At 37.9% G+C, this 16,846-nt stretch overlaps 1 protein-coding gene and 1 pseudogene across 1 annotated transcript; one reads left to right on the top strand and one right to left on the bottom strand.

The window, feature by feature from the left end:
• Positions 1-330: 330 nt before the first annotated feature.
• LOC139180666 (olfactory receptor 8B3-like) lies at positions 331-1,261 on the bottom strand (annotated as a pseudogene).
• A 9,454-nt stretch (positions 1,262-10,715) lies between these two features.
• LOC139180585 (olfactory receptor 8B8-like) lies at positions 10,716-11,657 on the top strand. Its single transcript, XM_070782446.1, has one exon. The coding sequence runs from the start codon at positions 10,722-10,724 to the stop codon at positions 11,655-11,657; it is 936 nt and encodes a 311-aa protein (XP_070638547.1). The 5' UTR covers positions 10,716-10,721.
• The last annotated feature ends 5,189 nt before the right edge of the window (positions 11,658-16,846 follow it).

Here is a 16,846-nt window from a genome sequence, read left to right as displayed (position 1 = left end):
TGACACTATGTCACCCTAATGTTCCATGTTTCATCATCTATAGAGCAGTTTTATATTTCCAGAGGGGAAATATGTTCAAACAGAGGAAAAAAAAAAAGCAAGAGGTAATACTTTTTTCTAATAAGTGTTAATAAATGAGAGACGGTGAGAAATTCAGCAAATGGTTAGGTAAAAGAGAAGTATGGCTCTACACAGAGTGGAAATAAATTGAGAGACGACTCAGATTTCCTTCTACCTGGTTAAAAAGAAACAAAAAGATTGTCAACAAAATTATTAAATACAGAACCTTTCTGCCCTGTGACCAACTGCACAGAGAGATATTCTATCAATTCAAAATTCTCTCCTACTCAGAGATTTTCTCAGAGCAGCTTTCACATCTTTATTTCTCAAGCTGTAGATTAAAGGGTTCATCATGGCAACACATTGGTGTAAAAGACAGAAGAGATTTATTTCATCCATAGACCCACCAGATGAAGGTTTGAGACACATAAATGTACATGATTCAAAGAAGAGAGAAACAGCAAAGATGTGGGGATAGCAGGTACTGAAGATTTTGGACCTGCTGTCTATGGAGCTGATGTGGAAGATGTTGGTGAGGATGAGACCATAAGAGACAAAGATGGTGAAACTGGGCACAATGATGTTGATGCCCACCACAATGAAAACTACCAGCTCACTGATGTGGCTACCTGTGCAGGAGAGCTTGAGCAGATGAAAGACATCACACAAATAATGGTTGATGTTGTTTGCATCACAGAAGGTCAGTCTCAGTATGCATTCAGTGTGAACCATGACACCAGAAAGTGCCATCAAGTAGGAAATAAGCATAAGGGTGGAACACACTTTAGGGGACATGACAACATTATACAAGAGTGGTTTACAGATGACCACATAACAGTAGTAGGCCATTGATGTCAGCAGATAGCATTCAGTAATGATGAAAAAAATGGAAAAAGTAGAGCTGAGTCTTGCATCCCATATAAGAAATAATATTCATCTTTGATAAGAAGTTAATTAGCATTTTGGGTGTAAATACATAAGAATAACAGAGGTATATGAAGGACAAGTTAAAGAGGAAAAAGTCCATGGGGGTGTGTAGGTGTGAATTCAGTGCAATTAGCATTATCAGTCCCAAATTTCCCAGCACAGTGAACATGTACATTCCTAGGAACAGGAAGAACAGAGGGAGTTGGAGATCATGTCAGTCTGTTAATCCCAACAGATTGAATTCGGTCACAAAAGAGACATTTCCAGGAGCCATTCTTCTCTAAGGGAATCTATGGATACAGGATGAAATTGTTCAATTAGAGAACAACTCAGCTCTTCCCACTGTGTCTCATACTACAAAAGAGTATTTTTGCTGTTGTTGAGTTTCTAAGTCATGTCCGACCCTTTCGTGACTCCATGGACTGGTTCCATGTCCATGGGATGTCCCAGGCAAGAATACTAGAGTGGGTTGCCATTTCCATCTCTGGGGATCTTCCTGACCCAGGGATTGAGCCTGCATCTCCTGCATTAGAAGATGGATTCTTAGCACTGAGCCACGAGGAAAGTTCAGCACTAAAGAGTACAAACACTGTGGATGCCTGACACTATCCCAACCTAGTCCCATAGAATCTGTCTCCACCTTTGTCATGATATGGAGCTTTTATAAGCTAAATATAGCAAAGGATATCACAAACAGCTTACAGAGGAAAGGCCAGTGCTACCATATGCAAACATACCAGCTGAAAAAACCAAGAGGGAAGAGAGATGGATTAGGACACTATCATTCTACTCTCATCTCAACATTTCCTCATTCACTTGAGGTCTTCCCTCATCAGTAGAACTCCAAGCAGTGACTGTAGCAACTAGGCGCTGGCTTCTAATACACATTAGACTTCATATGGTCAGAACCAAGAATTCTGTTTGTAATCCAAGAAAATAGTCTATGAGAATTAAGTAACTTCCCTTGTCACAAAGTAAAAGTCATAAACATAAAAGAGTGAGAGCTTTAATCTCTTAGAGGAAACTTCCTGACTGATATGTTTTGAGCCCACTCATGTTTTGGAACATTCTCTGATCCCTCTCCAACAGATCCCCTGGGATCACTTGAGTCTTAGAACTACACACAATGAGAAAGACTAGGCATATATTCGGTTCCCCAATTTTCGTCTCAAAACAAGGACAAGGAATAAGTATTGTAAATTGAATTAGGTATGTAAGTTAAATTCAGAAACTCATCCTTCTTAGTTTAGAAAACCACAGAGCTGATTCCCTTATCTGTTGGTATTGGAAATGTAATTTCAGATTCTTTAGGCTTGATTTCCTTGATTCTAAGAAGAGACAACCTAGACATATGCTTAGGAAATTTTTATGATCTAGTGTAATTTCTGATTATATTGTCCTTTCAAGCAGTAGAAAGAGTCAAAGCCTTTAATTATCACACTTGCTAGTAATTAGACACAGAAAGATTTAATGTGAGTATAATGATGTAATGCTGTTGGTAAAAACTGGGTAAAAGCTTTCTAAGTCTCTTCCCTGAGGTGTAATAAGGAAATTAAGATCCCTGTGTGTAATCTGCCTTTAATTCTGATGGACCTACTGTTTTAATTATTTTTGCTTTACTCTGGGGACTGTGCCTCCCTCAGGTAGATCCACAGTGAATTCCCATCTCTTTATTATCTTCACCTCTGAAGGGAAACCTAGAACACTGCTTCAGTCCCTCTCTATGCCCATTTCCTAAATGGACATATTTCTGTAAGAGTCTTATTTACAGGTCTCTTTATTTCTTTATCTGAAAATTTTCAAATGAAGCAATTTTCAAGTTTTGCAACAATATGTTTCATATACATGTAAGCATCCTATCTCGATTCCCCTCCTTTTAGTGAGGTCCAAACAGACATAAAGAGCTTCAATTGCTAACAAGAAATGATAATTAAGTTGATTCCTTAATCTATTGCCATATGTAAACTTTAGAAGTGCGGATTCATGTTTATGTATGGCAAAACCAATATAATATTGTAAAGTAATTAGCCTCAAATTAAAATAAATAAATTTAAATTAAAAAAACAAACTTCTATATTATTTTATCCACAGCATTCTGATAGAATGAAATCTAATTTGACAGAAAGTTTATTTTTTCTAAAAATGAAACAAATTGCATTTTGAGGCTTCTCAAATGGAAATCTTGTGACCCACTTTAACTATTTTTGGCACATCAAATAATGGTAAAATACAAAACAGAGTGGCTGTACTTCTGTATGCCTTTAAGGGTTCCCAAGTAGTTTAATTATTATTTACTTCTTTAGATACACTTTTTTCTCAAAAAGGAAGAGAAATTTATAAAAGGGGGTAAGATGTAAATGAAAAAAAATTTCCAACTGGGTCAACTATTTTTTAAATATAGGCCTTGGTATGTGAAAATAATATATGCTGATATTGAGATAAAGGGATATGGTATGAGTGCCACTGAAAATGATAAATCAAGAATATAGCAATGAGTCAAAAACTGTAAGTCAATATTGAACATCAAAAAATACAAAAAAAGCAAGCATATCAATGTTGCTAAATTCATAATATGTAACCCTTCAGAGGAGATTCAGTTCAGTTCAGTTGCTCAGTCGTGTCTGACTCTCTGTGGCCCCATGAGTTGCAACATGCCAGACCTCCTTGTCCAACACCAACTCCCAGAGCCTACCCAAACTCGTGTCCGTTGAGTCAGTGATGCCATCTAACCATCTCATCCTCTGTCGTCCCCTTCTCCTCCTGCCTTCAATCTTTCCCAGCATCAGGATCCTTTCAAATGAGGCAGCTCTTTGCATCAGGTGGCCAAAGTATTGGAGTTTCAGCTTTAACATCACACCTTCCAATGAACACCCAGGACTGATCTCCTTTAGGATGGACTGGTTGGATCTCCTTGCAGTCCAAGGGACTCAAGAGTCTTCTACAACACCACAATTCAAAAGCATCAATTCTTCTGTGCTCAGCCCTCTTTATAGTCCAACTCTCACATCCATACATGACTACTGGAAAAATCATAGCCTTGACTAGATGGGCTTTTGTTGGCAAAGTAATGTCTCTGCTTTTTAATATGCTGTCCTGTTTGGTCATAACTTTTCTTTCAAGGAGTAAGCGTCTTTTATTTTCATGGCTGTAATCACCATCTTCAGTGATTTTGCTGCTGCTGCTGCTAAGTCGCTTCAGTCGTGTCCAACTCTGTGCGACCCCATAGACAGCAGCCCACCAGGCCCCATGGTCCCTGGGATTCTCCAGGCAAGAACACGAGTGGGTTGCCATTTCCTCCTCCAATGCATGAAAGTGAAAAGTGAAAGTGAAAATGAAGTCGTGTTTGACTCTTAGTGACCCCATGGACTGCAGCCTACCAGGCTCCTCCGTCCATGGCAGGTGGAGTATTTTCATTTCCTCCGTCCATTTTCTAGGCAAGAGTACTGGAGTGGGTTGCCGTTGCTCTCTCCCAGTGATTTTGGAGCCCCCCAAAATAAAGTCTCTCACTGTTTCCACTGTTTCATCATCTATTTGCCATGAAGTGATGGGACCAGAGGCCATGATCTTAGTTTTCTGAATGTTGAGCATTAAGCCAACTTTTTCACTCTCCTCTTTCACTTTCAACAAGAGGCTCTTTAGTTCTTCTTCACTTTCTGCCATACGGTTAATATCATCTGCATATCTGAGGTTATTGATATTTCTCCCAGCAATCTTGATTCCAGCTTGTGCTTCATCCAGCCCGGCATTTTGCATGATGTACTCTGCATGTAAGTTAAATAAATATGGTGACAATATACAGCCTTGACATATTCCTTTTTCTACTTGAAACCAGTCTGTGGTTCCATGTCCAGTTCTAACCGTTGCGTCCTGACCTGCATATAGGTGTCTCAAGAGGCAAGTCAGGTGGTCTGGTATTCCCATCTTTTTCAGAATTTTCCACAGTTGACTGTGAGCCACACAGTCAAAGGCTTTGGCATAGTCAATAAAGCATAAATAGATATTTTCCTGGAACGCTCTTGCTTTTTCAATGATCCAGCAGATGTTGGCAATTTGATCTCTGGTTCCTCTGCCTTTTCTAAAACCAGCTTGAACATCTGGAAGTTCACTATTTATGTTTTGCTGAAGCCTGGCTTGGATAATTTTGAGCATTACTTTACTAGTGTGTGAGATGAGTGTGATTGAGAGGGAGTTTGAGCATTCTTTGGCATTGCCAAAGAATTAACCAAAATTATAATCAATATGTACCACATCTTTATCCAATCATCTGTAAATGAATATTTATATTGTTTTCACATCATGTCTATTGTGAATATTGCTGCTTTGAATATAGGAGTACATGTGTCTTTTGGAATTGTAGTTTTGACTGGATATATGCCCAAGAGTGGGGTTGCTGGATTTAAGGTGATACTTTTGGCATGTTTGAATAAAAGCATAGTGGTTTTATTTGACAAGAGTGAGGGAAAGAGATGATAATAAGCACTGAGATGTAATATATTGGTTTCTGCAGGCCATTGTAAAACTTGGTACTTTGACTGAAATTGAATACAGGAATTTATAACACAGTGACATGCTTTAAAAAGATGATCTTGGTTGCTGTGTTGGGAATAGACTGTATGAGGCAATGGATGAATCAAAGATTTAGTTAAGAGGATTTACTTTGTAGTAATAAAAGTAAGAAATAACATTTTCTCAAATTTAGGTGGTTGCATCAGATCTGTGTTATATAGTGTAATTATGAATGTATTAAAAGTAGTCATATTTTATTGTATGATGTTTAAGAACTTTTGTTTGGGAAGAGATACCTTAAACAAACCAGGAGACTAATAATAGATCAGAGAAATATATAGTTTAATGATGGTGACAAACATTAGACTAATATCTATTATTGGCAAATTAATAATAATATAAAACGAATTGAATATACTAGGTCTCCTACCCCATTTGTGGCACACAACTCCTAAAACCCTTGGAATTCAAGGGATGACAAAGATAAAGGTATGCTTGGTAATGTTAATAAGGTGACTTTGGGGCCTCATCTAAGGTTGCTGACTGGTTGTCAGAAGAACCAACCTTCTTATTACGGGGTTGGAGCTTCCAGTCTCTTCCTAGAATTTCTACAATTCCATGTAGGGGAGAAGCGCTTAAGATTGGGTTCAATCACCAATGGCCAATGATTTAATCAATCATGCCTGTGCAATGAAGCCTCCATTAAACCTCAAATTGATGGGATTCCAAGAGTTTCTGGGTTGGTGAAAGTGTAGAGATGCTGGGAGAGCTGTGTACCTGAGAAGGGCATGGAAGCTCCATATTCTTTCTGTAGACCTTGCCCTGTTCATCTCTTCTATCCAGATGTTCATCTGTATCCTATATCAGATCATTTTATAATAAGCTGGTAAATATAAGTAAACTTTTCTTCTGTTCTATGAGCCACTCTAGCTGATGAATCGAACTTGAGGAGGGGGTCCATGGGATACATTCAGGGAATTTATCTCATTAAAATAAAAGTGTTGGAATATCAAGTGTATGTACAATATTGAATATTTCAGCATTGCTGTTGGATAGAAATTATGGATCTCTATCAATGGGGAGTGGTTTGATGTATTAGAATATATCCACAACAGAGACTTTTAGAGACATTTTGGTATAATTTTGTTAGATTAAAAAAGCAAAGGGTCAAAAATATGAAGTTTTGAATCAATTTTAAAGTCTTTATAGTTGTAATTATTTTTATATAAGTGAGTAGGAAGATATAGAAAGGTGTTTTTGGTTGTAAACATGGATAATTGAGGGTGACTGATGGATGGGAGATCATACAGGAAAGAGAGTGTTAAGGAAAAGGAAATGATATGCTTTAAAAATATAAAGTAAGCATCATATGGTCACTTATGCCATAATGTAAAAACATGTAGGTGTGGGAAGATGTGCATGTCAAATTTTTTTGTTTTTGTTTTAATATAAATTTACTTTAATTGGAGGCTAATTACTTTACAATATTGTATTGGTTTTGCCATACATCAACATGAATCCACCATGGGTGTACACGTGTTCCCCATCCTAAACCCCACTCCCACCTCTCTCCCTGTAACATCCCTCTGGGTCATCCCAGTGCCCAAGCATCCTTTATCATTCATCGAACTTGGACTGGCAATTCATTTCATATATGATATTATACATGTTTCAATGCCATTCTCCCAAATCATCCCACCCTCTCCCTCTCCCAGAGTCCAAAAGACTGTTCTATACATCTGCGTCTCTTTTGCTATTTCGCATACAGGGTTATCATTACCATCTTTCTAAATTCCATATATATGCATTAATATACTGTATTGGTGTTTTTCTTTCTGGCTTACTTCACTCTGTATAATAGGCTCCAGTTTCATCCACTGCATTAGAACTGATTCAAATGTCTTTTTAATGGCTGAGTAATACTCCATTGTGTATATGTACCACTGCTTTCTTATCCATTCATCTGCTGATTGATATCTAGGTTGCTTCCATGTGCTGGCTATTATAAACAGTGCTGCGATGAACATTGGGGTACACGTGTTTCTTTCATTCTGGTTTCCTCAGTGTGTATGCCCAGCAGTGGGGTTGCTGGGTTATAAGGCAGTTCTATTTCCAGTTTTTAAAGGAATCTCCACACTGTTCTCCATAGTGGCTGTACTAGTTTGCATTCCCACCAACAGTGTAAGAGGGTTCCCTTTTCTCCACACCCTCTCCAGCATTTATTGCTTGTAGACTTTTCGATAGCAGCCATTCTGACTGGCGTGAAATGGTACCTCATTGTGGTTTTGATTTGCATTTCTCTGATAATGAGTGATGTTGAGCATCTTTTCATGTGTTTGTTAGCCATCTGTATGTCTTCTTTAGAGAAATGTCTGTTTAGTTCTTTGGCCCATTTTTTGTTTGGGTCGTTTATTTTTCTGGAATTGAGCTGCAGGGGTTGCTTGTATATTTTTGAGATTAGTTGTTTGTCAGTTGCTTCATTTGCTATTATTTTCTCCCATTCTGAAAGCTGTCTTTTCACCTTGCTTATAGTTTCCTTTGTTGTGCAGAAGCTTTTAAGGTTAACTAGGTCCCATTTGTTTATTTTTGCTTTTATTTCCAATATTCTGGGAGGTGGGTCATAGAGGATCCTGCTGTGATGTATGTCAGAGAGTGTTTTGCCTAAGTTCTCCACTAGGAGTTTTATAGTTTCTCGTCTTATGTTTAGATCTTTAATCCATTTTGAGTTTATTTTTGTATAGGGTGTTAGAAAGTGTTCTAGTTTCATTCTTTTACAAGTGGTTGACCAGTTTTCCTATCACCACTTGTTAAAGAGATTGTCTTTTCTCCATTGTATATTCTTGCCTCCTTTGTCAAAGATAAGGTGTCCATAGGTGCATTGATTTATCTCTGGGCTTTCTATTTTGTTCCATTGATCTATATTTCTGTCTTTGTGCCAGTACCATACTGTCTTGATGACTGTGGCTTTGTAGTAGAGCCTGAAGTCAGGCAGGTTGATTCTTCCAGTTCCATTCTTCTTTCTCAAGATTGCTTTGGCTATTCAAGGTTTTTTGTATTTCCATACAAATTGTGAAATTATTTGTTCTAGCTCTGTGAAAAATACCATTGGTAGCTTGATAGGGATTGCATTGAATCTATAGATTGCTTTGGGTAGTATACTCATTTTCACTATATTGATTCTTCCAATCTGTGAACATGGTATATTTCTCCACCTATTAGTGTCCTCTTTGATTTCTTTCACCAGTGTTTTATAGTTTTATATATATAGGTCTTTAGTTTCTTTAGGTAGATATATTCCTAAGTATTTTATTCTTTTCGTTGCAATGGTGAATGGAATTGTTTCCTAATTTCTCTTTCTATTTTCTCATTATTAGTGTATAGGAATGCAAGGGATTTCTGTGTGTTGATTTTATATCCTGCAACTTTAGTGTATTCATCGATTAGTTCTAGTAATTTTCTGGTGGAGTCTTTAGGGTTTTCTATATAGAGGAGCATGTCATCTGCAAACAGTAAGTTTTACTTCTTCTTTTCCAGTTTGGAATCCTTTTATTTCTTTTTCTGCTCTGATTGCCATGGCCAAAACTTCCAAAACTATGTTTTATAGTAGTGGTGAAAGCGGGCACCCTTGTCTTGTTCCTGACTTTAGGGGAAATGCTTTCAATTTTTCACCATCAAGGATAATGTTTGCTGTGGGCTTGTCATATATAGCTTTTATTATGTTGAGGTATGTTCCTTCTATTCCTGCTTTCTGGAGAGTTTTTATTTCTATAGGATTAAAAATATCATTAGCTATGTGTTAGCAATACTACCCAAAAGTGAAAGAAACAGTAGAAGAAAGACAAGGGAAGAGAAAATCCCTAATGTGAAATTTTGAATCAAATATTGAGTTTTCAGCATTTATTGCTTGTAGACATTCAGGATGGGGAACACGTGTATACCTGTGGCGGATTCATGTTGATATATGGCAAAACCAATACAATATTGTAACAATATTTTTAACTTTTATTGTAAAGTTAAAAAATAAAATTAAAAAAAGTTAAAAAAATATTGAGCCTCCAAAGACACCAGGGCTAAATTATCTTCATACTATGTAAACAATTTCCTAAGTCTGTATTTCCTCGAGGATTTGCATGCAGAGGCTCCTGAGAAAATCTCTTTATCAAATCCCTGAGAACTTGAAACTCAGAATAAAATACATATTATTATTTTGAAAATCAAGAGTGCTGTTTGGATTCCTTTTTGTGATTTAATGATCACCTCTGGGCAAAACCTTAATTAAAAATCATGATCTTCATCTGACTGACTCTCAGAGCAAAAGAAATGCTGAGACTTATAAATGCTCTGAGCCCCTCCACAGGAATGGAGGAGATGAGGTGAGTTCAGTTCTGCTGCCTCTTGCAGCAGAAGATCTCTTCCTCTTTGGAGAGCTATGGTGGAGGGGGAACCACAAAGACAGTTTTGATGCCAATAGGCAAAGAAGAGTGAGTATTGAATCCTTTTTGTTTTTACATCTTTCACAGCCCATAGCCATTGGAAAGTAACAGGTTTTTCTGCTTCCCCCAGTTCTGGCCCTGAGATAGAGATGACTAATGGGTCTGTGGGAGAGGAAATTAGAAATTAAAGGTAGTGTTTAAGTCAGTGGGTTTGCAGTGTTACTAAGCTTTGTACCCTTTAGGGAATTTCTTATGCAGGAGACCCACGTTCTAGGCCAGACTTAATGATTTCCTTGTTGTGTATGCTTGGGAAGCCAAAGGTTCTCTCTGAGTCTCTGTTTCCCCAACTCTGCTGTGGACATGTGATTATGATCGCCTCCTACACAGTGTCCAGTCTGGATTGGTAGCTGGCACAGGGTAGATGAAGTGTGGTGAGTAAATATTAGCAAACACAAATGAACAGGTGAAGGAATAAAATCAGTTAGCGACAAATTGAGGGGAGAAAAGGTGAGAAATGCTTGCTTTTCTTACATTCTCTTGCACTCTTACATTCTCCCAGTATTACTATGCTGATGCCCGCCCCCCCTTCCCTCCTGCCCTGCCAGGCACTTGCCTTTCTCGGTATGAGCAGAGCCAGATCCATTGTTTATTTATTTCTGTAAAATAGTTAAGCCTCAGCAGAGTCTTTGGGCTTCTTGGTTCCTGAATGGACTAGGCATGAGATTGCATGGGGAATCTGAGTTCTGCCTGAAATATGACTCTATTCTCCTATCTTTCAGATCTCACTGGAAGAGAATGGATATTGGAAACAGCTCATTGGTCACTGAGTTTAACCTTGTGGGTTTAACTAAACATCCGGAGATCCAGGTGCCCCTGTTCTTCCTCTTCTTGGGAATTTACATAATCACCATGGCAGGAAACCTGGGCTTGGTCACTCTAATTAGATTGACTTCTCACCTCCACACTCCAATGTACTACTTCCTCTTTAATTTATCCTGTATTGATCTCTGTTACTCTTCTGTCATCACCCCCAAACTGTTGGTAAACTTTCTGTCAAAGAGGAACACCATCTCCTATGCAGGATGCATGACTCAGCTGTTTTTCTACTGCTTTTTTGTCAATGCAGAGTGCTATGTACTGACAGTGATGGCCTATGATCGCTATGTGGCCATCTGCAAGCCCCTGTTGTACAAGGTCACCATGTCCCCTCAGGTCTGCTACCTAATGGCTGTGATTGTATACTTGGGGGCCTTTATTGCTGCCTGGGCCCACACAGGATGCATGTTGAGGTTGACCTTCTGTGATGCCAATACCATCAACCACTACATGTGTGATATCCTCCCACTCCTGGAGCTCTCCTGCACCAGCACTCACATCAATGAACTGGTGGTTCTCATCATCGTTGGCTTTGATGTTGGTGTGCCTGGCCTCACCGTCAGTGTTTCATATGTTTTTATCCTTTCCAGTATCCTCCGCATCAGTTCCACAGAAGGAAGGTCCAAAGCATTCAGTACTTGTAGCTCACATATAATTGTTGTTTCTGTTTTCTTTGGGTCAGGGGCATTCATGTATCTTCATCCTTCTTCTGTTTTGTCCATGAACCAGAAGAAAGTGTCCACTGTATTCTATACCATTTTGGTGCCTATGCTTAATCCTCTGATCTATAGCTTCAGAAATAAGGAGGTTAAGGTTGCCCTGAAAAGAACCTTCAGTAGAAAAATATTTTTCTGAACTGAAACAGTATTAATCATGATAATAGAATACACCTTTCTTTCAAAATCATTTTTTTTTCTATATAGAGTTCTTTCACAGAGGATGGAGTGAGGTATAATAGAAGGACTTTGATTTAGAAGGTTGGGTTGAACACTGTGCAAAGTATGGGTATACTTTTACTTTAGTGTTATTGGGAAGAAATTGATGCAACTTAATATTTGTAGCAAAGAATTGGGGGTCTAACAGTTGTGAAATGTATTCCTTCCTTCTTTGTCTTCTTCCTCTATTTCTATCTTCCCTCCCAGTGCTTTCCTCTTAAAAATCAGAATTTCACACCTTTTTAAAGTAAGTTGACTAGTTCATAGCAGATAAGAATGTTTTGATTATGGAACATTTCTACACAGAAAACAAAGATAGGACTCACATTTGAACTTCAAACCTATGTTTAACTGACTAATATCTCTCTTTGAATGCTCTACAGGCATCTGAACTTATAGGAATCAACTTAATCACAGAAACATCACTAAGCCTACCAAACTCTCTTCTTTTCTTTTGGTCTCTGTCATTGTGAATGGCACCATCCTCTACTTAATTGCTCAAATCCCAAATTGGTATCTTTCTTGATCCCCCTCTCTTTACTTGTCCTCCACACCCAATTTATCAATTACTAACAGTTCTTGTTCTTATGAACATTTCTCATCCAGACACCGGCCTTCCAACTGGCTTCTCCCTTTCTTATCTTTCCCCTTAAAATCCATTCTCCACACTGCAACCAGAATGCTCTTTCCATACTTCAAATAAGATTACATTTACCTTGGTTTACTCTGTTCACTGGAATTTCTTTCAAGGTAAAACCAAATCCCCACACTAGGCCAAGCAAGAATCTTTCTGTTTGCACCCTGTTCACCTCTCCAGTCTGATCTTCTGTCACTGCAACTCCTTCCTCCCTGTTTCTTTCCAGTACCCTGCTAAAGTTATGTTGAACTTTCCCAAATTAAATAAACTCTTGTTCCTTTGCATTACTTTTCTACAAGCTCTTCTCTTAGTCTGGAACACCCTCATGTACAAAGAGTCCTTTGTCTTACTCAGCCTGTTTATCCTTCAGGTATTAGGTTATCCAGAACTCCAGGAGGTCTTTCCTGGACAAAAAGATGGGTAGATGACCTTCAGGGTATATGCTTACCCTCTCCTGGCACATTCCACTGTACTGGAAGTTCTTTCCTTCTTAAATATTCAATCTAACTCTATGTATTTAATGATAAGAAAACTTTAAGTTATTTATTTGCAGGAAAACGTTTAGTTCAATACAAGGGAATATGTTATGTAAGACATATGTTTATTTATTCAACTTGGATTTTCAAAAGTGGGATGAGAATCACATGATAACTCATAGAGTGCGTAGAGGGTTTCTCTTGTTTTCATTTTTCTACCTTTCTATGAAAACACATTTTTCTCACTGAACAATGAGGCTTCCTCCCTGGTTATATTCAACATGCTTTCCTTTTTCTAGCATGCTTTTATTACCTATTTATAATCCACCTTGTTTTCCGTTGATGTTTTAGGTATCAGTTGAATGTAAACCTGTCTAATCCACCTTGCAAAGTTTAGGTGCTCTTTTTTGTATTTCCCAGAGTGTAGCAGTCAGGACTGACATGAAGTAATGAGAGCAATTTTCACAAGCTTTTCTAGTCATCTGATTATCTGTCTTCCCTGTGAGGGAAGGCACCTTGGGTATCTTCTTGATTATATCTCTAGGGCTTAACATAGTGTTGGATGTTTAGTAAAGGCTCAGTAATTATGTCTGGAATAAGTGAATGCTTATATTTGATTTTAAACTTTGAGTCATAGAGAAGAGATATTTGCGGAGAAGATGAGTCATTCTAATTATTACCACTTCTCCCTCCTAGAACGGTTTTTGTAGCAGTTTATTTCCACAGTGCTTTTCTCAATGCACAGGGATGGAAAACAAAGACTCATTTATTTTTATGTAGGTTGTTGTGTATATTTAATAGTCAGGAAATGAAGGTATGAGTTGGACTGACTCCTAGAAGCCCATTAGGGTGAGCAAGCTCACAGTTTCTGGTTTAGATTTTTACTGCCTGGGTTTAAATTTCAGTTTTGCCATTTGCTAAATACATGACTCTGAAAAAGTTACTTAACATTTCAGAATATCTGTTTCCTCATTTCCAAAATTAAAAAAATAATAGTACCAATTTAAAAGGACTTTTGTGGAGGTTGTTATTTATTTGCTTGGGATTCAAGCTACAGTAAATGAGATATAGTCTTGGATTTGACCCTATGTAGTAGTATCATTTCATTTTTAGAGCCTCGATTTAATAATATGAAAAATAAGATGCTTGGCTGGATGATAACATGTGTTCTATTCATTAAAAAATCTTGCAATCACTGCGTCTCAGTTTCTTGACTTATATGCTGAAAGAACTGAACTGAATCATTCTTAACTTGGGTATGTCTTAGAATCATTCAGAATAATAATATTATTATCTTCTCTTCCATTTTGAGACCTACTGTGTCGGAATACATCTGACATCAGGGCTGAAGAATATGCCTTTTAAAATTCTTTTCAAATGATTATATTACTGTTTGGTTAGTTGGTGATTTGGAGCTTTCCACTTCTAATGTTCTGTGATTTTAAAATTGTCTCTGGACAAGGATTTTTGTGGGCACATATAAACTTTAATAATAAACAATTTCATGGTATCAAGAAAGTTAATTAGCTATTTCAAGAAGGAAAGAGGAGTCAATAGTATTCAGTGCTGTAGAGAGTTTAGATGGCCTTTGCACTGGGGATCTATAAACTCTGGAAGATAATATTATGGAAATGATAGAAGCAGAAGTCTGATTGCAGTTGATTGACTAGTAGAAGACATGGAGGGAGTAGAACATATTCATAGATTACTCATGTGAGTATTCTTCTAATCTCAGGGTAGGTGCAGAAAAAGAAACTATAAGGAAAACTTTTTTCAAAAACTTAGTGAAAACTTCTGTAAATATAAAAATAGACAATAACTTTCACCTTTTGCAATATGCTGAATTAGATATTCTGGTGGACCCCATTTCTACAAAATAGCTAGATCTTGCATCAGATATCATATACATCAAATTGTCCAATAAAATATACAGGAAATTGCCAAGGGGAACAGGAACCCACACTTCTTGTATGGCGAGACCGAACTTCTGTGATGCCAATATTGTCAACCACCATCTTTGCAATATACTTCTTCTGCTTCAACTTCCCTGCACCAGTACCTGCAACAGTGAGCTTGTGGTTTGTCTTCTAATAAGATGATCATTTTGGTTCACACTAGCATTACTTTCACCTATACTTTTATCATCTCCAGTATTGTCTCCATCAGCTCCATGGAGAGTAGAGCTAAAGCTCTGATTCAGTACCTCAGTACCCAAGGTTCCCATATAATGACTCTTTCACTTTTCTTCTGGGCAATAGCATTCATGTACCTCACAGATTCTAATGTAGAGTCTATGGGCTGGGGAAATGCGATCTCAGTCTTTCATATAAATGTTGGGCCCATCTTGAACTCCATTGCCTATAGTCAAAGCAATAATGATGTCAATTTTCTATGAAGAAAACTAAGAAGAACATATTTTCTTGGCAGCAACAGAATTTGTGTGAGGAATTTTGAGGACTGGATTGTTCTGCTGATTTTGTTTGGGTTTCTTCATGGTTGGATCTTCACCATAATCAAATGGAAATGGGATACATTCTCTACTTTAATTCAGACTCTCTTCCTTCCTTTCATCCTTATTTCCTTCATTTTTTTATTTCTATTCTTTCTTCCTTCTCTCTTTCTGAGGTTTCTCAGTATTTCCTCTCATTTCTCCTCTTAGCTTTTACAATTGTAATTATGTAATTGTAACATCAAGGAAAATAGAGAAATTACTATTACTCTGTCTTTGCTATGTGGAAGGATATCTACTTCTGGGGCAAATATTACAGATTCTGTAATAAATTAATAGAATAATATTACAAAGTATCTATCTACACACTAAAGTGGTATGTCTAATATGTTGAGGACTTAGTGATAAGTATGTCTTTGGTGTCAGTAATAGAATTCATATGACACAGACACAGTTTCAAATTTGCTCACAAAAACAAAAGCAATGAAAAAGAGCTTCTGTAATTTACTACTTTCATTCTTTCCTGGCTTTATTAACATTTGCAAAATTTTTCCAACTTCTATAAGTCTTTAAATGCTGGAGAGGATGTGGAGAAAAGGGAACCCTCTTACACTGTTGGTGGGAATGCAAACTAGTACAGCCACTATGGAGAACAGTGTGGTGACTCCTTAAAAAACTGGAAATACAACTGCCTTATGACCCAGCAATCCCACTGCTGGGCATACACACCAAGGAAACCAGAATTGAAAGAGACACGTGTACCCCAGTGTTCATCGCAGCACTGTTTATAATAGCCAGGACATGGAAGCAACCTAGACGTCCATCAGCAGATGAATGGACAAGCTGTGGTACATATACACAATGGAGTATTATGCAGCCATTAAAAAGAATACATTTGAATTAGTTCTAATGAGGTGGATGAAACTGGAGCCTATTATACAGAGTGAAGTGAGCCAGAAAGAAAAGCACCAATACAGTATCACTTCAGTTCAGTTCAGTCACTCAGTCGTGTCCGACTCTTTGCGACCCAAAGAATCACAGCATGCCAGGCCTCCCTGTCCATCACCAACTCCCGGAGTTAATCCAGACTCACGTCCATCAAGTCAGTGATGCCATCCAGCCATCTCATCCTCTGTTGTCTCCTTCCCCTCTTGCTTCCAATCCCTCCCAGCTTCAGAGTCTTTTCCAATGAGTCAACTCTTCCCATGAGGTGGCCAAAGTATTGGAGTTTCAGCCTCAGCATCATTCCTTTCAAAGAAATCCCAGGGCTGATCTCCTTCAGAATGGACTGGTTGAATCTCCTTGCAGTCCAAGGGACCCTCAAGAGTCTTCTCCAACAGCACAGTTCAAAATCATCAATTCTTCAGCGCTCAGCTTTCTTCACAGTCCCACTCTAACATCCATACATGACCACTGGAAAAACCATAGCCTTGACTAGATGGACCTTTGTTGGCAAAGTAATGTCTCTGCTTTTGAATATGCTGTCTAAATTGGTCATAACTTTCCTTCCAAGGAGTAAGCGTCTTTTAATTTCATGGCTGCAATCA

Source organism: Bos indicus, chromosome 29 (assembly GCF_029378745.1).
Source record: "Bos indicus isolate NIAB-ARS_2022 breed Sahiwal x Tharparkar chromosome 29, NIAB-ARS_B.indTharparkar_mat_pri_1.0, whole genome shotgun sequence".
Taxonomy (NCBI): Eukaryota; Metazoa; Chordata; class Mammalia; order Artiodactyla; family Bovidae; genus Bos; species Bos indicus.
The sequence above is the reverse complement of the archived record's forward strand: the minus strand, read 5'-3'. Positions and strand labels throughout refer to the sequence as shown.